The sequence below is a fragment of the Salarias fasciatus genome, assembly GCF_902148845.1.
Source record: "Salarias fasciatus chromosome 7 unlocalized genomic scaffold, fSalaFa1.1 super_scaffold_4, whole genome shotgun sequence".
NCBI classification, from domain to species: Eukaryota; Metazoa; Chordata; class Actinopteri; order Blenniiformes; family Blenniidae; genus Salarias; species Salarias fasciatus.
In genome coordinates, this window is record NW_021941229.1 from 1,356,078 (window position 1) to 1,384,038 (window position 27,961).

The following is a 27,961-nucleotide window of genomic DNA, read 5'->3' on the forward strand; positions in this document are numbered from 1 at the left end:
GCCCCGCCCACTGAAAACCTCCTCCAGACTGTCCTCCAGCCCCGCCCACTGAATAACCTCCAGACTGTCCTCCAGCCCCGCCCACTGAATAACCTCCAGACTGTCCTCTAGCCCCGCCCACTGAAAAACCTCCAGACTGTCCTCTAGCCCCGCCCACTGAAAAACCTCCAGACTGTCCTCTAGCCCCGCCCACTGAAAAACCTCCAGACTGTCCTCTAGCCCCGCCCACTGAATAACCTCCAGACTGTCCTCTAGCCCCGCCCACTGAAAAACCTCCAGACTGTCCTCTAGCCCCGCCCACTGAAAAACCTCCAGACTGTCCTCTAGCCCCGCCCACTGAATAACCTCCAGACTGTCCTCCAGCCCCGCCCACTGAAAAACCTCCAGACTGTCCTCTAACCCCGCCCACTGAAAAACCTCCAGACTGTCCTCTAGCCCCGCCCACTGAAAAACCTCCAGACTGTCCTCTAGCCCCGCCCACTGAAAACCTCCAGACTGTCCTCTAGCCCCGCCCACTAAAAACCTCCAGACTGTCCTCTAGCCCCGCCCACTGAAAACCTCCAGACTGTCCTCCAGCCCCGCCCACTGAAAAACCTCCAGACTGTCCTCTAGCCCCGCCCACTGAAAACCTCCAGACCGTCCTCTAGCCCCGCCCACTGAAAACCTCCTCCAGACTGTCCTCCAGCCCCGCCCACTGAATAACCTCCAGACTGTCCTCTAGCCCCGCCCACTGAATAACCTCCAGACTGTCCTCTAGCCCCGCCCACTGAATAACCTCCAGACTGTCCTCCAGCCCCGCCCACTGAAAAACCTCCAGACTGTCCTCTAGCCCCGCCCACTGAAAACCTCCAGACTGTCCTCTAGCCCCGCCCACTGAAAACCTCCTCCAGACTGTCCTCCAGCCCCGCCCACTGAAAAACCTCCAGACTGTCCTCCAGCCCCGCCCACTGAAAACATTCTCTAGACTGTCCTTGGCCCCGCCCACTGAAAACCCCCTCAATCCCCCCGTGAATCCTCAGCTCGACAGCGTTACGTGACCTTTAAAGTGAAAACGCATCATTTATCACCTTTCAGAAATGCTTCCTTCACACTGCAACCTTTAGAAAACGACATCCGTTCACACCGAGACACTGAATATGATGTTAGAAACAGCTCAGGTGTTCACGTTAACTCTAAAACTACCAAAAGATAAATTCTTTGAATCATGATTAATCACATGACTTCCAGTGTTAATCACCATTAGTCAGTGTTGAGGTTTCAGCATGGACACTTCCTGCAGCAGCCGGTTTCTGACCACAGCTTCTTGATCGGGAATCAAACACAGAGAAACAATTTCCTTTTTCACCTACTTGGATTTTCTTTCAAAATAAAGCGCCATGTAGACCAACTTAATACACCGTCTGCGAGTCTGTCAGCCCACTCTGTTTTTTAACAACTACTGAAATCGGTGGGGAAAAGTACATGAGCAGTTCCCTGCTAATGAGATATTTTTAGTTTGAACCATCTGCTGAATGAGAGAATGTCCATGGAAAGAGAGGCGGCTTTGATCAGTGAGGAGGACTAAAAAAATCAAAGTTAGCATTACACTGAATCAGAGGAGCAGACCACAGCGTGGAGCTGTCCGGAGCTGAAAAGAAGCAGGAGGTTAAATCACTTCTACACCACATCAGGAGAACACCGTGTTTTACAGGTTGTTGGGTGCTAAGCTCATGGCTGTCAAACGTAAGGCCTGTAGTCCAAAACTGTCTCACCAGAGGCTCCAGTCCGGCCCTGAAAGCCACCAGGGTTTGAACAGATCTCAGAGAGTCAGACAGGATGGAGACGGAGCCCCGAGCTGAGAGACCGAAGCTGCCGTGAGAGCGAGACGCTTCTGGACTCTTCACTGGATCTTACCGTCTCACACCAGAGGGTTGGATTAAAACTGGCTCTCTTGAGACTGTCGTCATTTTTCATGGTAATCTTTGCACTTTGCAAAAACCAGGCTGCTTGACACTTCTGCATGAAATGAACAAAACACCACTTACCGTCTGGAACAGCGTCAGTGTTGCCATGGTTTCAGGAACAGCGTCAGTGGCGGTCCAATGTGAACGAGTCAAAGAGGTTTTCATATATAATAAAGAATCTTTATTAAAAGAACAGCATTAAAATAAGTTCAGAGGGCAGGATCAGTAGACGTATCTGATGAAGAGGGAGATGAAGATGCAGCCGAGCAGAGACACGGCGGAGGCCGACAGCACCACCACCACCACGCTGCCCGCCGCGTTGACCAGCGCCCCCAGGCCGGCGCCCACGATGATCTGAGCCAGCTGCACCATGCAGGTGAGCGCCGCGCAGTCCATGCCCGAGCCGCGGGGGGTCTTCCTGCTCCGCTGCAGCTTCAGCTGCTCCTGGAAGACAAGCGCAGCGCCGTCACTTCCTGTTTTCACCACGTTCTCCAGTGAAAACACGATTCTGTACTGGCATTTTGGGGATCTGTGGACAAAACCAGCGGAAACCGCTTTTCATCAATCAGTGTAAAGAAATATCGTTTCAACATTTCTGTGTAAATGTGAAACTTTCTGAAATGAAAAGGCAAAAAATGCTACAAACAAGCTAGCCGTACGGCGCCGTTCCCCTGAGCGAGGCTGAGACAGCTGACCTGTGTGGAGACATGAAGAGACCTGTCCAGCTCGGCGCTGCTCTTCTCCACCGCCTCAGCGAATCACGCCATTGTGTGTTTTGCTCCATTTAATGAGATATCGACTCAGAGAGCCAGGAAAAGTGTTTTCCTACCTCTGGTTAATTGTTGATCCGCCTCAGAGGGGATGATTTATTGACGTGTGATCAAACGTAACGGTTGTGGATATTTTAGTATGTTTTTCTGCTTCTTTGCAGACTGATTTAAATTCAAAGAGGAGGGACATGTCTTTGATCAGCCGATCGATGTCTCCAACTTAAAGAAAGAAGCGAATCAGCTTCAGTTTGTCTTCTCAGTGTCTGAACATGTTGGACTGAAGGTCTGGAGGAATCAGTCCTTGACTGATTGTTTCTTTAATTCACTTTGTATTTGCATTACATCCAGCCGATGTTTCTGTATCCATTCCTCCTTTTTCTGATTGTTTGTTGAACTTTAACCCTGAGGAGGTTCAGTTTTCTGACTGCAGGGACATGTGGAAGCTTCACTAGATGTAATCTGATTCCTTCTCCAGAGCGAAGCCGCAGCGCTCAGTCCTTCGTCTTCATGTTAACGCTGTTACTGCAGCTCCACCCTGACAGAGCGGAATATTCCCGAGCTCACCAGGCTGAGGGTGTACCTCCTCTGGCCAGTGCTTTCCTGCTTGATGCTTGATGAATTTCACAGCAGGGGGTGTGAAACTTGATGTGAACGGCACAGAGCGGATTCCTCCCAGAACTGAACTCTGACTGCCTCAAATCAGCTGCTCCTGCAGGGAGCGGTTCTCCCACATCCAGAGGGAATGCGAGGCGTCTGGGACATTTCACTGGAGTATCAACATTCTCATCATCTGTTCCTCGACAAAGAAACGGATTAAAGTTGACGTTTAAAGGTTTAGAAGGGACTTTTTTCCTGGTGTCAGGGTGAAACTGGGCTCTGAGCCAAAGCGGGTTTGACTCATTATATCTGACGTACAGCACAGTTACACACTTTCTCTCAAAAACATCCTCAGGCCGATGAATTTAAGACTATTCTGTTCCTATATTTCATTTCACCTGCACTAGGTCTTCTATAAAACATGCTGTCTTAGAGATTTTCACGTCAATAGAAGGGTTCATTGCTGTACGACCTCTCATGTGTTTGTCAGGAGAATGAATGAACGACCAGAGGAGCGCAGACAGATGAAAAACCCAGGAAACACTGCAGAGGAACCATCCGAACACCCGGCAGGCTGAAGCCACAAACTACACTCAGACATCTGCTGAAAAAGAACAGCTCCATCTCGGTCCTGGGGGCAGGAAGTTCTGTTTCAGAAAAGTTTAGCATTTACACTGTAATGTTTTAAAAACTGTGTTCGACTGGAAGAAAACTGAAATCGAGTAATTAGCATGTCAGGCCACTAGTGGGTGCTGTTGTTTATAATGAAACCACACACACACACACACACACACACACACACACACACACACACACACACACACACACACACACACACACACACAATCCACCAGGATACTAAACCACAATACTGCAAGTACTGCGCTCCACTCCGTCCAGGCTCTTCATAAAGCAACAACACTGATCTGAATGCTCCTGTTGGCACATGCTGTCACACACAGTGTGACAACAGTTCATCATCTTGTCACAACAGAAAAGAGCAATCTAACACTCCGGGTCCATGAGGCAGAGACAGAAAACACACTCTGATGAGGGCTTTAGTGAGGGACTCGGTACCTCCTCCTCGCGCTGGTACTCTGCGATCAGGTTGAAGGGGATGGTGTAGAGCGTGCTGGACATGACGCCGAACACGCTGCACAGCGCCAGCGTGGCCACCACGTTGGGGAAGAGGCCGATCAGGCTGGTGCCCAGGCCGAACACCAGGTAGCCCATGAAGTACAGCCCCTTCAGGCCGATGTAGGGCAGCAGGAAGCGCTGCACGTCTGAGAAAACACACGTCACACACAGATACAGTCACACAACAATCCACAGCACTGCTGCTTCAGGCTCGACAACACATCAGGAGATCATTGATTTGGCTTTTATGGTGCGTCAGGTTTGAGCCAGCCGACTGGAGACTTCATTGCATCTTCAGTTTCTAAGCAGCAAAGAGAGAAAAACAAGAGGACGGACGTCGTCCGCCGCTCCCAGGCTACAAATAGATCCAGCTTCATGCTCAGCCTTCATGTGACAAGTGTGTGATTTGACTGAGCGTAGTGTTTCTGAGCGTAATGACAGGGAGGAGAGCGTCTCGCTGACGGAACCTGTCAATGCACTCCCTAACAGGAAGAAGCACCAGAGCTGTGGACGCTGTCCGTCATGAGTCCAGGTGGAATTTTTCAAAAGTTCTCCATCTTCACGCTAGCACAACTTTTGGAAAAAAGGCTGAGACTCTGTGGGAACGGGGAGAAGACGGGGAGAAGACGGGGAGAAGACGGCCTTCCAGAGCTGCTGCTGCACACAGAGGTCATGGGGTCACTTACAGGAGTAGAGAGCTGAGGAAACCGCGTTGATGCACAGCCCCCAGCAGCCCACCTCCACTCCCCTCTCGTACGTGGCGTAGGCCGTGGAGTTGTGCTCTGCGTAAGGATTCCCATTATAGACAATCTGCAAGACAAAGGCGGGACCCCGGACCGTCAGAACATCATTAAAGAGCACAATCGTCTTTGTTTCTGGGCTGCGTGCATCATCTGCTCTCTAATAACGACGCCTACGTTTCACATGTCGGCTGATGCAGCTGCGCTCATGAGTGAAGCCGTGAGTCACAGCGTGAAGCGCGTCTGAAACTCTCGTCGTTATCACCCAGATCAGCGATCACACACTCAGCCACAGAACCAGAGCTAACTCACACACTGTTTAATGCCACAAAGGAGGAACACACTCGCTGCTGTGGATGCTGTTAGTTATAGCTTTAGTTGTTAGTTGAGGAAACAGCAAAATAGTGCCTTTAAAGTTGATCTGTCTTGTGGTGCAGAGCGTACGTGGTGAAAAATGTCGATATTTTCATCAAAAACAAAAAAAGTCCCACCAAAAAATGACCACAATGATGCAAAACACAGTGAAACACCCATAAACCCTCCAGCTGTTGCATTCTGCGTTTTTACAAACTCCACTGGGAGCATGGCTCTGAGGCTAATGCTAGTTAGCTTTGCAGGAAGAGATGAAGAAAGTCTGGGTGTGAAAGAGCGTTCGCATCACAGTGCTTTCCAAATGCCTCGGCAGCGTCAGGCTTCGGTCCGTTCACAACACAGGCTCCAGTGAAAACGTGTCGTTTTTGCATTTTTGTTTCAAAAAAATTCTCCTTCACACAGCAACATTTTGAAAACGAGTCAGTTTCCATGGAAACGGCAGCTAGCATGCCAGACCGGCTGTTGTAGGAAACCCAAAGCGCAGTGAAACTCTGTGTTCACTTTAAAACTTTGGGTGGAAGTGGTGCTGGGGAGCCGCGACCGTCGGGACAGGGCCGTACCTGTCCCATGAAGTCGGTGAAGAAGAGCATGTTGCAGAGGAAGGCCGTCCAGCCCAGCAGGTGGCTGACGCACAGGCAGCGGTAGTGAGCCGGCATGTCCACGATGGCCTTCAGCAGGGACCGGAACGTCATCCTCTTCTGGGCCTGCAGAGAAACACCGGCACGGTCAGCGGGTCCAGCTCAGACCGGGAGGCTCTAACTCAAACCCCCACGGCGTCCGGCGGGACGGAGTCCCACTGAGAGACGGAGGACAGACGATCGAGTCTTCCTCTCATCCTGGATGTATTACTGCTGAACTGCACAAAATACAACACAAATCTCTCATGATGGAGGACGAGATCAGGGGAAAGGGTTGGGGTGAGGCCGTCTCTTCCACTGCAGAACGCTGACGACCGGCTCATCAATGGCGTGAAGGTTGGAACGTCATAAAACACTGCGAAGGGTTCAGACTGAGCGTCTGGCAAAAAACAATCAGACTTCTAAAAGCACACACACCTGCACATCTGCATGCACTTTTCCCTCTTTAAATCACAGCTGGCTGGGAGCGCCGCTCACTGGATTCTCCTCACGCCCCGCCCAGGACACGCCCACTTTCTACCATATATGGTCAACGCAAAGGAACTCCTGAATACCCTGCCTGCTGATCAACGGACTTTAATGATCAATGGAGGTGGAGAAGACATGGGACATTTAACAGAGAGAGAATCCGAAGAGCAGGTGGAGGTGGAGGAGCTGGAGGAGGTGGAGGAGGCGGAGGAGGTGGAGCAGGAGGAGGCAGAGGTGGAGGAGGTGGAGGAGGAGGAGGCAGAGGCGGAGGAGGTGGAGGAGGTGGATCTGGATCATGATATGAGGTGGAGACAGCAGATTTCCTGATGAAAGACGAGTGAACAGCAGTCCATCGGATCTGTCCGTTCCATGTATAAAGCTACCTGATATTTCAGCAGGGCCCTGAGAACAGAGGACTGACGTGTCCTCAGACGATGGAGAACACGGGGAACAATACACTCTCATCATGACCGATGGACAGCAATAGAGTGAGATTGTCTCATCACTAATTACAAAACACACTTCTTCTTTTATTGCAAATTCAAACAGTGCCTGAAAGAAAACAATGAGAGAATAAGTTTAATATTTGCTTCACGCAGCGATCAGGAACTGAGGGAAGAAGTGACTGACCAGCAGATCGAAGTGATAGTTCATTCCAGTGAGAACTATAAAAAGCCGCTCATTTCCCCATAACATAATTACGCTGTGGAGATATCCTCTTCAGCTCATTACTTCTCCAAATGAACAACGTTATATAATCATAATTGGTACAATTAGTACCAAGAACAGAAGACGTACGGTGATGAAGAGGGAGAACAGCTGGGCTATTTTCACTCAAGGTAAACTTACTTTATACACTCTCATAATCAATCTCATTTCACTCACTTACATGCGCTCCAACCAGGAGTCGCAGGGACAAAGTATAAAGACTGACTCACCAAGTAATATATTACCAGACTGAAGTACAAGTACCTCATTTCATACTTCAATACAATTCACACTTCTTGTCATGACTCCAGGATCTGATGGTCCTGGTCCTGGTTCCAGTCCAGGTTCTCCTGGTCCTGGTTCCAGTCCAGGTTCTCCTGGTCCTGGTTCCAGTCCAGGTTCTCCTGGTCCTGGTTCCAGTCCAGATCCTCCTGGTCCTGGTTCCAGTCCAGGTTCTCCTGGTCCTGGTTCCAGTCCAGATCCTCCTGGTCCTGGTTCCAGTCCAGGTTCTCCTGGTCCTGGTTCCAGTCCAGGTTCTCCTGGTCCTGGTTCCAGTCCAGATCCTCCTGGTCCTGGTTCCAGTCCAGATCCTCCTGGTCCTGGTTCCAGTCCAGGTTCTCCTGGTCCTGGTTCCAGTCCAGGTTCTCCTGGTCCTGGTTCCAGTCCAGGTTCTCCTGGTCCTGGTTCCAGTCCAGATCCTCCTGGTCCTGGTTCCAGTCCAGGTTCTCCTGGTCCTGGTTCCAGTCCAGGTTCTCCTGGTCCTGGTTCCAGTCCAGATCCTCCTGGTCCTGGTTCCAGTCCAGATCCTCCTGGTCCTGGTTCCAGTCCAGGTTCTCCTGGTCCTGGTTCCAGTCCAGATCCTCCTGGTCCTGGTTCCAGTCCAGGTTCTCCTGGTCCTGGTTCCAGTCCAGATCCTCCTGGTCCTGGTTCCAGTCCAGATCCTCCTGGTCCTGGTTCCAGTCCAGGTTCTCCTGGTCCTGGTTCCAGTCCAGATCCTCCTGGTCCTGGTTCCAGTCCAGGTTCTCCTGGTCCTGGTAGTTTTAGAGAGGACAGTCACTATAGCACCACTTGGTGTTCTGTCCATATGAATGTCTGAGTTCTCCTTGTTAATGTTGAGAGTGTGTTGTTCTCAGTGTTCTCTGTTGATGTTTAGAGTATTGTTCCGTTCTCTGTTATTTCCTTATTAAAACACACAGCAGCACCAACTAGTGGACCACCATGAGAACTACAGGGTTTTCAGTGTTTCTGTGTAAACGGTCAGTGTTTTCAAGACACTGGCTTGAAATTTTCGGAAACAAAGATGCAAAAAGTGATGACTTTACAGTTGAAAGGCGTAAACGGTGACTTTGATCAGATGTCAGATGGTGTTTTAATGAGAAAATAAATCAATATACGATGTAAAACACTGGGTTTTTTGGAAGGGAAAAAAATGGAGGACTGCAGGTGGCTCGCTGTCATCTGAACGGAGCTCCAACAAACACGAAAAGACAATTATTTCTGACAACAGGGGGTCGGATCAGTGTCGCCTCCTGCTGAGATAACATGAAGCTCCCACGCTTTGAGTTACAGTCGCCACGCAGATTTCATTCAAAACAAAAAACATCAATTCTTATTGGCCATCTGATTGCACTGAAAATGCTACGCTGAAAGTGATCCATGCTATCTAAAGTGATTGTCTGCAGAGTTACTGCAGCAGCGCCGTGTGCAGTGTTCTGAGGAGCAGCTTCGGTTCTGATGCTCTCATTGGATCATTCAGCTCCATCACTCCAGGTCCGCGTTCGCTCCATCGACGACACAACAGGAAGAGGAAACGCTTCCTCAGGACTGCATCGTGACTGGGTCCTTTTGTTAATGATCTGTGTGTGTGTGTGTGTGTGTGTGTGTGTGTGTGTGTGTGTGTGTGTGTGTGTGCTTTCTTTATATATTAATTTTAGTTGGTTTTTTTTAATTTGCTTGGGAAAAACAGAAGAGATAAAAACAAAACAAAGCTCTTCTTCAGTTGTTGTGCTCCTGTTTAACATGTAAAACTAAATGAAGAGATGCTGACATTCCCTGCGCTCATTATATTAAGTTATACCACTTTTAAAGAGGACAAGTACAACTAACTGTCAGATACTTCAGACACCATTTAGCATGTAGCACTGCTGGTGTGTGAGCCTGAAGCTCTCTAGCAGGGGTCTCCAGCCCTGTTCCTGCAGAGCCCCTACCCAGCATGCTCTAGCTCTCTCCCTGCTTCAACACGCCTGACTCTAACAGTTCTGTCCTCACTGGGGACCGAGCAGAGCCAGTAAGGAGTGTGTTGAATCAGGGAGAGAGCTGGAGCATGCTGGGTAGGGGCTCTGCAGGAACAGGGCAGGAGACCCCTGGGGTAGCATGTAGCCTGTAGCACGGCTCAGAGTTACATTATGAACACAGACATCGTTCTAACTCTGCTGCTGGTGTCGAACCAACCATCTTCTTGATATTTTGTCAGAACATGATTCGCAGTCTGTCTCACGTTGCTGCTCTCTTTCATACTGAAGATCAGAGAGAAGCTGTGGACGTCGCTTCTGCATATCTTTGACGCTTGCTGTGATTCTTGGGGTGAAGATTCAATTCAGAATTGATTCTCGATTCATAATCAATGCTTTAGTAACAAAGAATTCGGTAACACTTTACTTGAAGCCCCTCTTTATAACACATTATAAGTAGTTATAAACACTAATACATGATCACAATGCTTTATAACTCACTATACAGCAGTATACAGCATAGGATTAAGGTTAGGGTTAGGGTTAGGGTTAGGGTTAGGGTTTGGTCCTGGCATTGTGATCATCTATGAATGTTTATAACTACAGCTACACATGTTATAATGGCATTATAATGCTTTATGAATGTACTTATAATGTGTTATGCAGGGGGGCTTCAAGTAAAGTGTTACCAACAATTCCAATTGCAGGATGAACAATATTCCCCTAAAAGCTAGAGAGAGCTCTGAAACGGGTATATCACATCAGAGAAATATCAGCCTTACAAGGTTGATCGAGTGATTCTGAGACTGTAAACACAAAGAGACAGGCTTTAGACAAAGAACAGACTTTTTCAAGTGTCTGTGGCCACAAAGTGACTCAACCAGGAATTTCAACAAATGAAAAATGTGAACGTCTCAGATTTCTTACAACAAAAGGAAACTCAACTCTCATTTATCAAGAACTAAAATAAATGTTGAACGGCCCAGCTTCTGCTCACAGAGGTAAACACAAAAACCCTCGTATCAGTAGAGTCAGCAGCGTCTGAGAACGCCTCACTGGCTGACGTGGGCTTGTCAGTGGGCGGGGCTGGGGGGACGCTCCAGAGGACAGGCTGGAGGACAAGCTGGGGGACGCTCCAGAGGACAGGCTGGAGGACAAGCTGGGGGACGCTCCAGAGGACAGGCTGGAGGACAAGCTGGGGGACAGTCTAGAGGACAGGCTGGAGGACAAGCTGGGGGACAGTCTAGAGGACAGGCTGGAGGACAAGCTGGGGGGACGCTCCAGAGGACAGGCTGGAGGACAAGCTGGGGGACAGTCCAGAGCAGGGGTCTGCAATTAGACTTGGTGTCGGGCCACTTTTTTTTTGGGCACATCAATCGCGGGCGGGGTTTGGGGTGGGGGCAACGGCGGCAGCTGAGGCATGCACCCGCAGACCGGGGGGAGAACCGTCAATTCGGGGTGCGTGCGTCCGCTCGAGGGCCCGGGGTAATGCGTGTGTTCGTGCACGCGTGTTGGAATCCTCTCGCGGGCCGGATTGGACGGTTCGGCGGGCTGGATCCGGCCCGCGGGCCGCCATTTGACAATCACTGGTCTAGAGGACAGTCTGAGGACACCTTGGAGGACAGACTGGGGGACAGCTTAGGGGACAGGCTGAAGTACAAAAAGGGGCTACACCCTGGAGGACAGGCTGGGGGACAGGCTGGGGGACAGGCTGGGGGACAGGCTGGGGGACAGGCTGGGGGACAGGCTGAAATAGATGAGACTGGTGCAGTGATGAGCTGAGCCTGTAGGTGACAGAGTGAACCTGTAGGTGACAGAGTGAACCTATAGAGAGTGAACCTGTAGGTGACAGAGTGAACCTGTAGGTGACAGAGTGAACCTATAAAGAGTGAGCCTGTAGGTGACAGAGTGAACTGAGCTGATGATCACATGAGAAGAAGAAAGGATGTAAGAACAAGACGTTCGGGAGTAGCAGTGTTTTACTGCTGGACGTTTGGATCAGACCACGGAGAGGCTGATCAGGATGATGAGGAAATGACGGAGTGGGCGTGGCTTAAATGTTCTGGGATGTGAGTGGACCCCCCCCTCAGACCGGTTGGAACACACACCTCCTTGTTTGGTTGTTTGGCGCTGGAGGTCACGGAGTTGGCTTCCCCCAGAGCCGAGAAAGACCGGGGCCTCAGGTCTGCCCCCGCGGAGGGGGGTCCGGAGGGGGCGGGGTCTTTGGCCAGCGCGCCGTAGCCGTTGCAGTGGGAGCCCAGCAGGCGGAGGGCGCTGGAGGGGCAGCGCTCCGACGGGTCCTTGGCCAGAGGCTGCTCCGGGATGCTGAAGAGGTGCACGGTGAGGAAGACGCTCCAGGTCAGCGCCGAGAAGAAGTAGATGACCTGGTACTCCGAGCCCAGCAGGCGGCCCAGCACCGAGTGGCCCCAGTCCATGGCCCCCACCAGGTAGCCGCACGCCCCGCCCAGGCCTGGGGGGAGAGAGAGTTACTGGAAGCACCGCAGGAAAGCACGGCCAAAAGAAACAGACTCAGTCAATGAATGTCATACTCGTATAACAATAAACACTGGGATCTGCTGCGTGAGTGCTTCCGTGTGCTTCCCTGGCCCTGCAGTACCTGTAGTGGCCCCGTCTGGCCTCCTCAGCTGGTTGTTGTGGTGGGAAGCAGATATATTGCACTTCAGTGTTCAACATGCAGAAAAGGAGCAACATTCAACAACGTTGCAGAGTAAAACAATGAGGATACGACCAGCAACAAGCGCTGCAGGCCCACGCTGGGCTGTTTCCCTGCAGCTGCCTGATAAGCTCCAGGCTGATCGATGCTCTCTCTCCTTGTGAGTGTAGCCGCTGGCGCCGACATGCAGCAGGCATCCAGGGAGCCGACACACACTTCATGTTTGAATAAACCATTTCACAGTGCAGGGAAGCCTCTCAGCAGCTCCTTCCGCCTCTTCATACGAACACATGATGCATTTAGTGATCCACCGTGAAGCTTTGCAGCTAATCCAATTACACACGAACAAATACCGATACACACACACACACACACACACACACTCACTGACACGCACAGTCTTGTATTTCTATCCTTGTGGGGACCGTCCATTGACTCCCATTCATGTCTAGCCCCTAACCCTGACCCTTACCCTAACCCTAACCCACACCACAACAAAGCCTAACCCTAAAGAAATGTTTTTGCACTTTTACTTTTTTCAGTAACAACAACATGGTCAAGAAAACACTGTTTCTCCTACTTAGGACCGGAAAAAGGTCCCACAAGGCACGTCGTTCCACGTTTTGCTATCCTTGTGGGGACATTTGGCCCCAACAAGGATAGAAATACGAGAACACACACACACACACACACACACACACACACACACTGACATGCACACACACACACACACACACACACACACACACACACACACACACACACACACTGACACGCACACACACACACACACACACACATACACACACACACACACACACACACAGGTCAGTACACACATACAAACACCTGGTCATGGGACCTTGGACCAGCTCTAGACCCTCCATCGGGGCTCGAGGGTTCGTAGGAGTTCATATGTTTTGTGGATTTGGAGAGGGCGTTCGACCACCTCCCTCATGGTGTCTTGTGGGGGGGCTTTGTGAGTATGGAGTCCGGGGCCCCTTGTTCAGGGCCGTCCGGTCTCTGTATGACCGGAGTAGGAGTCTGGCAGTAAGCTGGACCTGTTCCTGGTGCATGTTGGACTCCGGCAGGGCTGCCCTTTGTCTCCGGTTCTGTTCAGAATCTTTATGGACAGAATTTCTAGGTGCGGCCAGTGGTGGTCCGGTCTGGTGGGATTTCATCTCTGCTTTTTAATAATAATAATAATAATAATAATAATAATAATAATAATAATAATAATAATTATTATTATAATAATACATTTTATTTATAATGCACTTTCCATTTCAAAAAGAGATCTCAAAGTGCCACATACAGATAAATCAATAATAAAAACGACACAATTAGCACAGCATAATAAAACACAGTAGTATTAACAGGTAAGATATCAGAAATTTAAGTGGTCAATTAAAAAGTGTAGGCTTTTTTGAAAAGAAAAGTCTTTAAGCCTTTTGTGAACAATTCCATACTCTGTGGGGCCCTCAAGGTCTCTGGCAGCTCAGTCCAGAGCCGGGGGGCGACCGCCTGGACTGCTCTGTCCCCCATGGTGCAGTTTGGTTCTGGGCTGGTGCAGGCGGCGGGTGGAGGTGGTGGAGCAGAGGCTTTGTGGGGCGGTGTGTGGGGTGAGGAGTTCTCTGAGGTAGGCAGGGGCCGTTCCGTGCACACATTGGTAGGTGAGGAGGCAGAGCTTGAAGTGTATTCTGTATCGTCTTGGCAGCCAGTGAAGAGACTGGAGAACAGGAGTGATGTGGTCATATTTGCGCCTCCTCGTCAGGACCCGGGCAGCACAGTTCTGGATGTGCTGGAGCTTTTGGAGATTCTTGCCAGGGGTCCTGACGAGGAGGCATTACAGTAGTCCAGCCGGAGGAGATAAAGGCATAGTTCAGCTTTTCAGCGTCTGGTCGGAAGAGGGAGGGGCGGAGTTTGGCGATGTTTTTGAGGTGGAGGAAGGAGACCTTACAGAGGTGGCAGATGTGGGTATCAAATGACAAGTGTGGGTCAAGTTTGACTCCAAGGTTTGTGACAGTGGAAGAAAGCGGGATGTTTTGGCCAAATACATGAATACTGCTGAGGGAGGAGGACTGGATTTGGTGTGGTGTGCCAATTTGAATGACTTCAGTTTTGCTGCCATTTAACTGAAGGAAGTTGTCAGCCGTCCATGCCTGTACCTCCTCCAGGCAAAGCTTAAGAGCAGGCGGAAGAGTTGAGTTGGATGTGGAGGGGTCCATTTTTATGTACAGCTGTGTGTCATCAGCGTAACAGTGGTACGACACTCCATGTTTGGTGATCATTTTTGTCCAAGGGGGAGCATATAAGTGATGAAAAGTACTGGACCGAGGACCGGCCCTTGTGGAACACCACAAGTAACTGTATGGGTAAGTGACTTAGATTGCCCAAGAGCCACAAATTCTGTTCTCCCACTGAGATAGGACTGGGACCAGTTCAGAATGGTGCCATAAGGACCAGTCTCGTACTGGAGCCGGTGCAGCAGGATGTTCTGATCGACGGTGTCGAATGCCGCAGACAGGTCCAGGAGGAAGAGGAGAGATGGTGAGCCTGGTCAGCAGCCATAAGAAGGTCATTCATGACTCTGACCAGGGCTGTCTCCGTGCTGTGGGCTGTTCTGAAACCAGACTGGAACTTTTCGTACAGGTTGTGAGTCTGGAGGTGATTGTGAAGTTGTAATGCAATGACTTTTTGCAGTCCCTTTGCGAGAAACGGTTCATTTGAAATTGGTTTGTAGTTTGTGAGGATCTCAGGGTCCAGTGAGGGTTTTTTTAGAAGAGGGCGGATAAGTGCAGTTTTGAGGGCTGGTGGGACTTGGCCGGCTTGTAGTGAGAGGTTTGTAGGGGTTTTGGAGACTGTAGGGAAGGTATAACGTAAAGAGGCCACTTTGTTGGTGAAAAAGTTCATGAACCTGTTACACTGATTGACACTAGTGTCGCTGGGTGTGTGGGCTTTGAGTAAGGAATTTATTGTGGAGAAAAGCTGCTTAGAATTACTAATGCTGTTTGAAATTTTATGCGAGTAGTATTGAGATCTGGCTATGGAGAGGGACTTGGAGAATGCTTTCTGATGGTCCCGGAAGGCATATTTGTGCACTAGCAGGCCACTGGAGATGTAACGACGTTCCAGGCCACGGCCCACTCTCTCCATCCTCCGGAGCTCCGCTGTAAACCAGGGGGATGATCTAGAAAATGTAACTGTCCTTGTCTTAAATGGAGCATGTAGTTAAAGGATGTTATGTAGGCTGGAGTTATAATGGTCAACAGATGTATTAACGGTTTTAAACTGAGAGACTGAGGAGACTTGCTTCATGTCCTGGTTAAGAAGAGCAAGAGTCTATGTTCTTCAGGTTTCTAAACTGAATTTGGCGCTTTTGTTTCTGATTTGGGGCCTGAAGAGCAAGTTCCAAAGAAATGACCATGTGATCAGACACACCAAGGTCATAGACCTGTAGGTTGCTGATGGGGGCAGTGTCAGTTATGACCAGGTCTAATGTATGGCCTTTTGTGTGTGTGGGGGAGGTGACATGCTGTGTGAGGTGCAGACAGTCCAGAAGCTCTAGGAGTTCTCCTGCAGGACGGTCTGATGGAGAGTCAACATGCAGGTTAAAATCCCCCAGTATGACTGTACTGGAGGAAGTTGCACACAGAGATGTAAGAAGGTCCTGTAGTTCAGTGATAAATCTGGGATTAGGTTTTGGTGGGCGATACATTAGAATTATTGTTGTAGATGTTTTCTGAAATGCACATTTAAATAGCAGGCACTCAAATGAAGTGAGCTCTGGCACTGGAAGGGGAGTGATGTTCAGTCTCTACGATAGAGGACTGCAAGCCCTCCTCCACGGCCAGAGGATGCAGCTTTCTCTAGGCAGGTGTATTCAGGTGGACAGGCCTCATTTAGAGCAGATAGGAGTGGGGTTTGTGCCAGGTTTCAGTAAGACATTTAAGATGTAATTTCTTGTCAAGGATGTGTTCACAGATAAGACTGGATTTGTTTGTCAAAGATTGGGAATTTAACAGTTCGATTTTCAAATTAGGGCTAATTTTAACTTTGGGGAAAGTGCGAAGGAGGCTAAAGTCCACTCCGTGTTTTCCACGCCTGCAGCTGTTCAGACCCTGACGTAGGCGGATATTAGTTCCAGAGTTGGGCGTGCTCTGATGACGCAAAGGTCGCTGACGCGGTGGGTATGCGCCGCGGAGCTGCCGGCGAGGTGCAGGTGCAGTCAGAGGAAGCAGTCTGGAGGAGATCCCATGCCTGTGGAAAACGTGCGATCCCAGGGCATATCGAGGTGGGCGAGAAATCCCACACGTTCCTCCGTCAGCTGCAGCAGCCGAGATGGAGTCCGCCGGACGAGGGGGACTTAGCCGCGGAGCTAGCGAGCGAGGCCCGTCCCAGGTAGCCGCGCCGCGCCTGGTGGTCGACTTCCAGCCCGATGCTTCCTTTCCCTCAGTCACCGATGTCACAGCGGCGTGGAGGAGAGAGGGTGATGGCTGAGTGTATTGCGCGGTGGTGTAGAATGAACAGGGAGAGAGTACCTGTAAGATTCCGCTGATGCTCCTGCTGCTAGCGGTGGTGTTGTTGTTGACATGAGGGGTCTCCTTCCCTGGGCTGTTGAAGGGACCAGGGCCCTGGTGGATATCCCCGGAGAGCAGGAGGTAGATGGTGATGAGAAGTGCCAGAGTTTGCTTTGGATTTAGCACGGTTTCTGGAATGTGCTGACGAATGTCCCTAGAGATACGGGTGAATGAAAGTGGCAGCGAGGACATATCTCTCAAGACCAAATGGACAGACGTCTTTCACCCGTCGATTTGTAATGTAGTAGGCTGGATAACTTGGAAGTAATAGGTAAATGAGCAGAGCTGTGACTACACCTGCCGTACCTGGCGCCGCCATCTTGACAATGACAACCAGCTTTTTGAAGATGTTGTCCTGTTGGCTTCATCGAACCTGGACCATCATGCACTGGGGCGGTTCACAGCCAAGTGTTAAGTGACGGGGATGAGGATCAGCACCTCCAAATCCGAGGCCATGGTCCTGGACCGGAGGAAGGTGGCCTGCCCTCTCCAGGTCGGTGGAGAGACTCAGGTCCAGGTGGAGGAGTTTAAGTATCTTGGGGTCTTGTTCACAGTGGAGGACGGATGGAGTGAGATTGACAGGCGGATCGGTGCAGCGGCTGCAGTGATGCGGTCGTTGTTTCAGTCCGTTGTGGTGAAGAGGAAGCTGAAAGGTGAAGCTCTCGATTTACCAGTCAGTCTGGGTCATGACCGAAAGGAGAAGATCTGGATACAAGCAGCTGAAATGAGCTTCCTCCGTAGGGGGGCTGGACTCCCTTAGAGACAGGGGGAGGAGCTCAGTCAGCAGGGAGGAGCTGGGAGTAGAGCCGCTACTCCTCCACATCCAGAGCAGCAGCTGAGGAGGCTCAGCACCTCTTTAGGACGCCTCCTGGACGCCTCCCTGGGGAGGAGTTCCGGGCATGTCCCACCGGGAGGAGACCCCGGGGAAGACCAGGACACGCTGGAGAGACTATGTCTCTGGGCTGGACTGGAAGAGCTGGAAGAAGTGTCTGGGGACAGGAAGTCTGGGCATCCCTGCTGAGACTGCTGCCCCCGAGACCCGGTCCTGGATAAGCAGTAGAAAATGGATGGATGGATGGATGAATGAATAAGACACACACACAGGCAAACATCAGAAGTGTGTGCAGAAGGTAAAAGAGTGGCGCCGTGCCTCAGTGAACACTCCAGAGCACAGAAACCATCACGGGTGTGTCGGAGGAGACGCGGCTTCATGGGAGATTTTACAAAAGAACATTCAAAGAAGGTTCTGCTCATCAGTTCAGCTGAAATCTGGCTTCTGCGAGGCTTAATTATAATTATAGAAAAGAGACTATGAAATTATAAAAGTCTCCTGTTGGGAAGTGAGACTTCCCCACAGACTGAATGACTGGCCATATGTCCAGCATGGTGGCCTGTCCACATGTCCTCCACTGTTAATGTTAGAGTGCATTGTTCTCTGTAGTGTGTGTGTGGTTTCATCACAGGAACATACAACAGCACCACCTCGTGGACCAACATGAAAACTGCATCGTTTGGAAAGTTTCTGCCGGTGCCGTGGAAAAGGAGTTTTCAAAACTATAAACATCAAACTTTTCTGCCACAGCAATACACACACACACACACACACACACACACACACACACACACACACAGAGTATGTTTTCAGTTGGAAGGTTATCGTGTAAGCGGGGCCTCAGGGACTTGAACCTGGTCACCTGCCCGGTGAAGGCTCAGTAATTATCCCGCTAACAGAGCGCTGAATGGAAGCGCAGAGAGCAGATTCAAGAGGAAGGCCAGCGATGCTGATAGAAACCAGAGCTGGATCCACTTCATCGCCACTGGCGCTGGAGGACAGTGGTTTGCATTAGAGTTCATCAGCTGAAGGTCATTTCACACAGTTTACTGAGGCTTCTTCCCAACAGCATCATTTCCTCTGCTAATCTGCAAAACAACATGGAGCTAAAGTGGACTTGTTTGCTGCTTGACTGACAGTCAGCAGAGGGAACACGTCCTGAGCGGCAGCACTGACGGCCTGGTTCCACCTTGTTCCAAGTTAAAGAACCTCATTTCTGTTATAGAAGAAACACTGAAGAGCTGATTTGTTCATACACAACTCAACGTTCTCCACAAAGAAACACAAAACACAAAATAAAAGAAGCCACTAAATAGTGGATAAATAAAAAATGCATTCAGAACTCTGCATTCTGCATGTTTCCTACTCTGCAGACCAAGTGTTCTCCGGTCAGAAAACCCTGCTCGTATTGCTGAGAGATTCCTCCCTCTGCTCTCCTACCGGTCCTGTGAGGGCTGCTGATGAAACCAGTGTGTCAACAAAGGCCTGCATTAAGGAGAAGGTTGCGTAAGTGACGGCGAGGGGCGGAGAGCCGTGCCCCCCCTCCTGACGGCTCACATGCCGGCGGTGACGGCGGCGTCTCGGGAGTCATGTGCCCGGCCTCCGTCTGCCTCAGCCCAGACCCATGACTGCAGCACATGACCGGCTCAGAACCGGATTACCGCTCACACCACCCGGTGCCTGCTGACGCCCCCACCCCGAGCATCCGCCCACCCAGCCAGCAGCGCGTGAAATTCTCTCTGCTTGGTGCCGCTTATTTTTAGGTATTTCCCTGTAGAAGTGTAATCTCTCCAGGTTGTGGACGGGGCTCTGCAGAGGTGAGATAATGTGTCGTGTTCTGCTGTGTGATCCACTTCCTCTCACTAGTGACTCCGCTGAAGCCTGAAATATGATCAGAGCGACGAGCAGCCGTGGAATCAACAATCACCATGAGGAAAACCAAGACTGACATGAACACTGAGCTTCCTGTAAACCTCACACCAAGATGGACCTGTGTTCCAGTCTGAGCATGAAGTGTGCATGTTCCTCCTCACATCTCCTCGAAGGTTCGACTCTAAAACTGTCCTGGTGAGGAGGAGGACAGGACAAGACGAGGTCATACCCCGTCGTAGCGCCTCATGCAGGGTTTTCATCTGAGGACAGTTTCTCGAGCAGCAAGCGAGTGCCGACGAGTCAGGAAGGGAACACCGACGACTTCTCAAAGTCCAGCAATGTGCCGTAGGATGAGATAGAAGCTGCAGATGGGCTCTCTTGGGCTTCGAGGCAGTGAGAGCAGCTCACTGTCAGCTGTTCTGTCGTGGCGGTTCTGTGGGCCCTGCCTGGCCTGAGCTGAGGAGAGCCTGCCGCCCTGGAGCAGGACCCAGGCCTCGAGCTCTGCACCCCGGCCCGGCCCGCTGCTCCCAGCTCACTCCGCTTCACGCTGCGTCCACAGTGTCTGTCCAAACCGAGCCGTCCTGGCTTCATACAGGCGGGACCGAACAGCAGGAGGGCTGGAGGTCTCACACACGTCGATGCTCCAGTCTGGAGCGAGTGAGAAATGATGGCGGCGTTTGAATGTAACTGATGACGTGGAGCCAGGGGGCATCGCGGTTAACGCTGATGTTCAGTGTGTGTGTGTGTGTGTGTGTGTACTCGTATTTCTATCCTTGTGGGGCCAAATGTCCCCACAAGGATAGGAAAACCTGCTCGATGTGCCTTGTGGGACCTTCTTCCGGTCCTAATGAGGGGAAACAGTGTTTTCTTCACCATGTTGTTGTTACTGAAGAAAGTCAAAGGTCAAAACATTTCTTTTTAGGGTTCAGCTGTGTTGTGGTCTGGGTTAGGGTCAGGGTTAGGAGTTAGACATGAATGGGAGTCAATGGAAGGTCCCCACAAGGATAGAAATATGAACCTCTGTGTGTGTGTGTGTGTGTGTGTGTGTGTGTGTGTGTGTGTGTGTGTGTGTGTGTGTGTGTGTGTGTGTGTGTGTGTTTGCGCATTCAGAAATTCTGCCTGTGTGTTTCTCTGTCTGGACTTTGAAGGACGACTGGAGGGTCCAGCCTGTTTCCTCCTGAAGCCAGAGATCACACACACACACACACACACACAAACACACAAACAAACAAACAAACAAACAAACAAACACACACACACACACACACAAACCAATAAACACACACACACACTGCAGAAAACAACACAGTAAACATTAATAATGGGAGTGACTGGTGTCAGATCACCATGTTGGATTGATCAGGAGACCAGGAGAATCTGGACTGAGACCAGGACCAGGACCAGGAGAATCTGGACTGAGACCAGGACCAGGACCAGGAGCAGGAGAATCTGGACTGAGACCAGGACCAGGACCAGGAGCAGGAGCAGGAGAATCTGGACTGAGACCAGGACTACATTGCTTTATTCCGCTGAGTACCTGAAGTGGTTTCTTCCTCTCAGTCCTGGTTTCATCACTGTTGCAGCTTTTTTTTTTCAGATGGTTCTTGAAGTGGACCAGTGGCTCCACATGGAACTTTATTTTGAAAGAAACTATGTCCATGTTCACATAAGTTGATCTGATTCTCAGTTAAAACACTGTTTTACATTATGAGCTTAAATCTGCACTCTTAACCCGGTGAAGGAGTCTCTCACACTCTTTATCTTGAGTTTGTAGCAGTTTTCGGTCAGAATTGTTTGTCTTTGTGAAAATATCGACATGTTCTTCACATGTTCTCTGCGCCACAACAGCAGAGAACTTCAGAGTTGAGACTCAGGTTTCCTCTGGAGCTGTGGGACCCGGCCGGCCCACCCAGGGGGGTGTGGAGGATACGGTATGTGACCCCTGAACTGGAATCTGTTTGACACCTTTGCTCCAGCGGCGAGCTGCCATCATGGCGAGCAGTGCTCAGGGGCCCACAGGGGCGAGGGAATCGAACCAGCAAACACCAGAGTGACCACCAGAGCATCACTGTGCAGCTTTCATAACAAAAAGACAGTTTTCTCCGTTTTGACGATGAAAAGAAAACTAAATCCAAACCGTAGTGTCTCCTGATTGAATAGGGATACATTCCTGTGTGTGTGTGTGTGTGTGTGTGTGTGTGCGCTGCCCTACCTGTGAGCAGGGCGTGGTAGTGCAGTCCTCTCTCCTTGTCGTTGTGTGAACACACGTCGAACAGGTAAGCCTTGATGGGCCCGTCGATGAAGTCGGCGGCGAAGTCGAACAGCACCACCCCCAGCATGACCACCACGATGGCCCAGGTGCTCCGGGACGACCTGTCGCCCACCACAGCTGACACACACACACCGCCCGCACCTCGTCACACACCCGTCAACACCCAGCTTCCCTGCAAGCTTTGACTTTCAAGTGAAATACTAAAGACAGAACAAACTGACAGAGTGCCTGAGACTGCAGCTGAGTGTGAAGTAACATCATGTCAGGGTTAAAGAAAGGCTCAGAAGGCAGCAGAGCGGCTGTGAGGCTTCATGAGTTCATTTCAACAAGAAATGTGAGAGAAAATAACCAGAAGCTTTAAAAAGATTGCTCCAGCTGCTCACAGAGAAACTGCTGCTTCACAAACAGCAGAAGGCAATTAAATAATGAGGAATGCTTTAATGGCATGTGAGGTCTCCAGCCAAAACATTATGACCAGTAGCAGCTCCTCAGTCTTTTCCACAACCAGATACCAGATAAGACCAGCCTGCAGTTCAGCTGAATTCATGCTGTGAGGAGTCACTGTTCAACACATGACACATTCCGGTCGTAAACCCCTCAAGACACGGTGCTAGGACTCTGCAGCCTGATGTCAGATCAGCATCTCAGGTCAGACGATTGTGTTTGAAGAAACGTGACTGGCTGAGTGACGCTGAGAGAGCTGGTTCCTCAGCGTTCTCTGGTCACTCCTGTCAGGCTGTGGGTCTTTGCTGCAGCAGGCTGCTTTGGTAGAATCTTTATTTTGAGTCCTGACATGACACTGTTCGACTAGAAGCTCCACATTGCTTATAAGTCTTTGAGAGTGTGGAGTTCCAGACCTGCAGCAGGAGACTGACGGCCAACGTTATGTCACAGGTTTTCTCTGGTATTTACTACAACTCTGAGGAATGGGGAGAGCTAATCGGCTTATCCAGAGAACTCGGAGGAAAGGAATACTTCACGCTCCATTAGATGACTGTTACAAAGCCACGACCGAACTGAACTGAACTGACTTCCAGCATCAGAGGAGCTGAGTCCCGAGGAACGAGCAGACACCGCCGAGCTGCTTCCAACCTTTAGCTACCCCGACACAGTACCGACAGCTCCGACTAAACAACAGTGTGTGAACCCAGAACGCTGTAGCATGTAGCATTTAGCAGGTAACATGTAACACGTAGCATGTAGTGCATAACATGTAGCATATAACACGTAGCAAATCAAATCAAATCAAATCAAACTTTATTTGTAGAGCACTTTTCATGATAATAAAAACAACGCAAAGTGCTGAACAGTAAAAAACTGTCATCAAAACAAAAGAATAAAAACCGCACCATCAATAAGCATACACCACACGCACACACACACACACACACACACACACACACACACACACACACGCACAGTCTTGTATTTCTATCCTTGTGGGGACCGTCCATTGACTCCCATTCATGTCTAGCCCCTAACCCTAACCCTTACCCTAACCCTAACCCACACCACAACAAAGCCTAACCCTAAAGAAATGTTTTTGCACTTTTACTTTTTTCAGTAACAACAACATGGTCAAGAAAACACTGTTTCTCCTACTTAGGACCGGAAAAAGGTCCCCACAAGGCACGTCGTTCCACGTTTTGCTATCCTTGTGGGGACATTTGGCCCCAACAAGGATAGAAATACAAGAACACACACACACACACACACACACACACACACACACACACACACACACACACACACACACACACACATGCACGCTCACGCACACGCACGCACACACACAAACAGACATACACCCAATTTTTGCCCATAGCAAGGCAGAGGAGACATGGCATGGCACTAAGCATCATGGGAAAACACTACCAGTGGGGCTGTCCTAGGCGAAGGTCATTAATACTGGGGCCCCAGCGCTCGACCCCCGACCCCGTCAGACCAAGGGGACCCCGCACACCGAGGTGTGGAGACCCCGAGTCCAGCCGGGACCAGAGGACTCGAGCGCAGTGACCCCAGCAGAGGACCGGGACCAACTCCCAGAGTGAAGGACCCCCCTCAGAGTGAAGGACCCCCTCAGAGTGAAGGACCCCCCTCAGAGTGAAGGACCCCCTCAGAGTGAAGGACCCCCCTCAGAGTGAAGGACCCCCTCAGAGTGAAGGACCCCCTCAGAGTGAAGGACCCCCCTCAGAGTGAAGGACCCCCCTCAGAGTGAAGGACCCCCTCAGAGTGAAGGACCCCTCTCAGGAAACACTGGAGTTAAACAGCTAAAAACATAAAAAGACATGATACAAAGCTAATAAAAAATAAGTAAGATAAGATGATAAAATAGAAAAGTAAAATAAATTAAAAGTACATAATAAAAATAGAACGAATAAACAGGATAAGTAGATTAAAAATTAAAATGACCAAAAATAAAAATGATGGAGATAAGAAGTATAAAAGGTCAGTTAAAAGCCAGATTAAAAAGGTGTGTTTTTAACCTCCCTTTAAAACTATCAACAGTGTCTGCGGTCCTGAGGTTCTCCAGCAGGCTGTTCCACAGGCGGGGATGGAGTGGCTAAAAGCCGCCTCGCCATGAGTCTTGGTTCTGGCTTTAGGAACACACAATAAGGCGCTGCCAGAGGACCTCAGGGCCCTGCGGGTGGATAGGGTAAAAACAGGTCAGCTAAATAAGAAGGCGCAAGGCCGCTGAGACATTTAAAGACTAATAAGAGAACTTTAAAATCCATCCTGAAGCGGACAGGGAGCCAATGCAGCGACTGTAAAACCGCTGTACTGTGGCTCCGCCCCCTGGTCCTCATCAGCACGGCGGCTGAGTTCTGTAACAGTTGTAGGTTTGAAATGTTCTTTTTGGGAAGACCAGAGAGCAAGGCATTACAGTAGTCTAATCTACAGGAGATAAAAGCTGCATTAGCACCTCTGTACTGGCCTGAGAGACAAACGGGCGACTCTGGCTTTATTCTGAAGATGATAAGATGATAAGTAGCACATAGCATGTAGCATGTTGCATGATTCAGAGTTACATCCTGAGCACTCAAACTACTGGTCCACATCATCCTAACTCTGCTGTTCCAAATGTCTCTGCTGGCTAAGTTGCTGATAAAGTTGCGGTGTGCCTCAGGGCTCAGTTCTGGGACCCCTCCTGTTCCTGCTGCATGTTCTTCCTCTGGGTCAGATGATCCAGCAGTTCAGGTTCTCCTACCTCCTGTTTGCTGACGACCTGCAGCTGTTCTGCTCCTTCAAGACTTCTGAAACCCACAACCTGAGCTCCTTGATGACCTGCTGGTCCCAACCAGCAGTGGTTCAGAGATAACAGGATCCAACTGGATCCAGAAAGAACAGAGACCCTCATCAACAGCCTCCAACTGGATCCAGAAAGAACAGAGACCCTCATCAACAGCCTCCAACTGGATCCAGAAAGAACAGAGACCCTCATCATGGCCCTGGACAGAACCATCCCCACTAGCAGAACCTTGGTGATCTGAGAACCTCAACCAGAACCCAACTGAGGAACCTCAAGCTGATCTTTGACACCATGTCTCCAGAACACCACTCAGACAGCTGGTTAGAACCGGTTCCTTCCAGCCGGTTAGAACCGGTTCCTTCCAGCCGGTTAGAACCGGTTCCTTCCAGCCGGTTAGAACCGGTTCCTTCCAGCCGGTTAGAACCGGTTCCTTCCAGCCGGTTAGAACCGGTTCCTTCCAGCCGGTTAGAACCGGTTCCTCCAGCTGGTTAGAACCGGTTCCTTCCAGCTGGTTAGAACCGGTTCCTTCCAGCTGGTTAGAACCGGTTCCTTCCAGCTGCTCTACATCTCTCAGCTCAGACCCATGGTGTCTCAGAACCAGCTGGAAAAGATCATTCATGTGTTCATCTCCTCGGCTGGACTACTGCAGCAGGTGTTCACTGCCTCACCAGGAAGAGCTGCTGGTCTCCAGAACGTCCAGAACTCAGCTGCCGGGCTGCTGACCAGCGCCACCAGGAGGTGGAGGCTCCCTGCTCCACCTGGAGGTCCCACATCACACCTGTGTTCAAATCCCTCCTCTGGCCCCCTGCTGGGCTCCGTGTCCAGGTTAAAGTCCTGGTGCTGACCTTCTGACCTCTACAGGGTCAGGCTCCCATGTACATCAGAGACTTCATCAAGCCCGACAGCTCGGCCCGGAGCCTGAGGTCACCGGACCAGAACCTGCTGAGAGTTCCCCGGACTCGTTTTAAAACCAGGGGTGACTGCTGGTTCAAATCCCCCACCTGGCCTCTGGGACCAGCTTCCTCCAGCCCTGCTCCCTGGACTCAGTGGAGGCTTCAAAAACACTTAAAAATATTCCTGTTCCAGACCCTCTGACACAGCCTGTCTTGGCAGGACCAGGTTCTCGCTACATGATCTCTTAGCGCTCTGTTTTTCTGTTCTATGTTTTACGATCTCTTATCTTATGTGTTACATGCTCTCTTGAATGTTCTGTTATCTTTATATCTCTGATCTTTATATGATTTTTTTCTACCACTGTGATGCACTTTGTAATGGCTGATCTGTGAAAAGCGCTATATGAATATTTTACTTAGTTACTTACTTGATTATTAAGTTGCTGGCTGAGTTGCTGGTGTTGTACCAACTATCTTCCTCCTTGTGATATTTTGTCCGAACATAAATTAACAGTCTTAACGATCACTAGAACCAGGGACGTTGCTGCTGCTCCTGCACCTGCATGAGACATTGCTGACAAACGATTGACGTAAAATTCAAGTACTCGGATCCAGTAGCGGACCTGACGCTGGTCTGGATATCGGTACATCCCTCCTGACTGTGATCATTCCGAGCTAACATCCTAACAGCCTCTGATTCCCTCCTGGCGGGTTGCAGACGGCAGAACGAGCGGCTGGCTGCTGAGAGGCGTGATTATCACTCGCTGCCCTGAATGTCAGAGTGTGGTCAACAACGCAGAGTGCTACGGCTGCTCAAGTGGTGGAGAGCGCTCTACAAGTGAATTCCATTTACCCTTCACCTCTCAGAAATAAGTCCTGGCTGAATGAGAGATGACGCGCTGGCTGACCGGACGCCTCTCAGCTGGGGCTCGGTTCGCGTTGAGGCAACACTCCTCACATGACTGGCTCTCTTTGGAAGATAAAGTGAAGTAAAATAAAGGTCAGAGATGCTCTTGTGACGCTGCCTGGAGCCTGCCCAGTTCCCGAAAACCATCAGTGTGCTGTGGAGGTTTTAATACCTCATGAATGAAGACAGCAGCCATAATTTCTCGACCTTATCTGTGTGTGTGTGTGTGTGTGTGTGTGTGTGCCAGCGGGCGCCGGTTCAACACCGCCTCAGTAAGTCACACGCTTAACTTCAGTCACAAGTTGAAAATGCGAGTCATTCTGGATGAACGAGTGAATGCTCTTGTTTCGGGAGGAAAACAGATATTTCTGAGAATTGAAAGGTTTCTCACTGAGGAGGATCAGGCTGGTCTTCTGGAATATTCTGTGTCTTCTGACTTTCTCACTGTTGGAGCAACCACTAAAGCACTTTACACTGCTAATTACATTCACACACACACACACACACACACACACACACACACCACTGCAAGCAGCTGCCATGCAAGGCACTCTGTCAATCCATCTCGATGGGAAATCGAACCTGCCACCTCTGTCCAGCCTCACCTGCGATGACGGCGTCTCCGTTGAGGAAGAGCGTGATTCCCAGCAGCATGAGGATTCCCAGCGTCAGGATGTAGGGCCTGCGGCGGCCCCAGGCCGAGCGGCAGTGGTCGCTGGCCGAGCCGATGACGGGCTGCAGCAGGAAGCCCAGGATGGGGCTGATGAGCCACACCAGGCTGTACAGGCTGCGGGGCAGCCCCACGCTCAGCAGCACCGGCGTCACGAAGGCCGCCTCCACCGCGTAGCAGAACTCCCGGCCGAACATGACCAGGCCGTGGAGGACGAGCCGGCCCCGGGAGCGCCGCGGCGGCTCCACGGCGCCGAACACGCCCGCCTCCGTGCTGTCCATGTAGTCGTCCCTGGAGCCGGGGCGGTCCGGGGACGGCTGCAACGGGGGGCCGCCGCTGTGTTTGCCCGGGTCCGGGAGCCGGCAGGGCTGGGGCCTGGAGGACTGGTCCTCCGACAGCAGGGTCAT

At 50.6% G+C, this 27,961-nt stretch overlaps 1 protein-coding gene across 1 annotated transcript; it reads right to left on the minus strand.

Annotated features, from left to right (window-relative positions):
* Window positions 1–2,165: 2,165 nt before the first annotated feature.
* On the minus strand, window positions 2,166–27,961 carry slc45a2 (solute carrier family 45 member 2). The gene is made up of 7 exons (XM_030085555.1): window positions 27,490–27,961; window positions 21,775–21,951; window positions 11,713–12,074; window positions 6,120–6,263; window positions 5,134–5,257; window positions 4,388–4,593; window positions 2,166–2,387 (listed from the first exon to the last, which is right to left on the minus strand). Exons 1-7 carry the CDS (start codon window positions 27,959–27,961, stop codon window positions 2,166–2,168), a joined length of 1,707 nt encoding a protein of 568 aa, XP_029941415.1.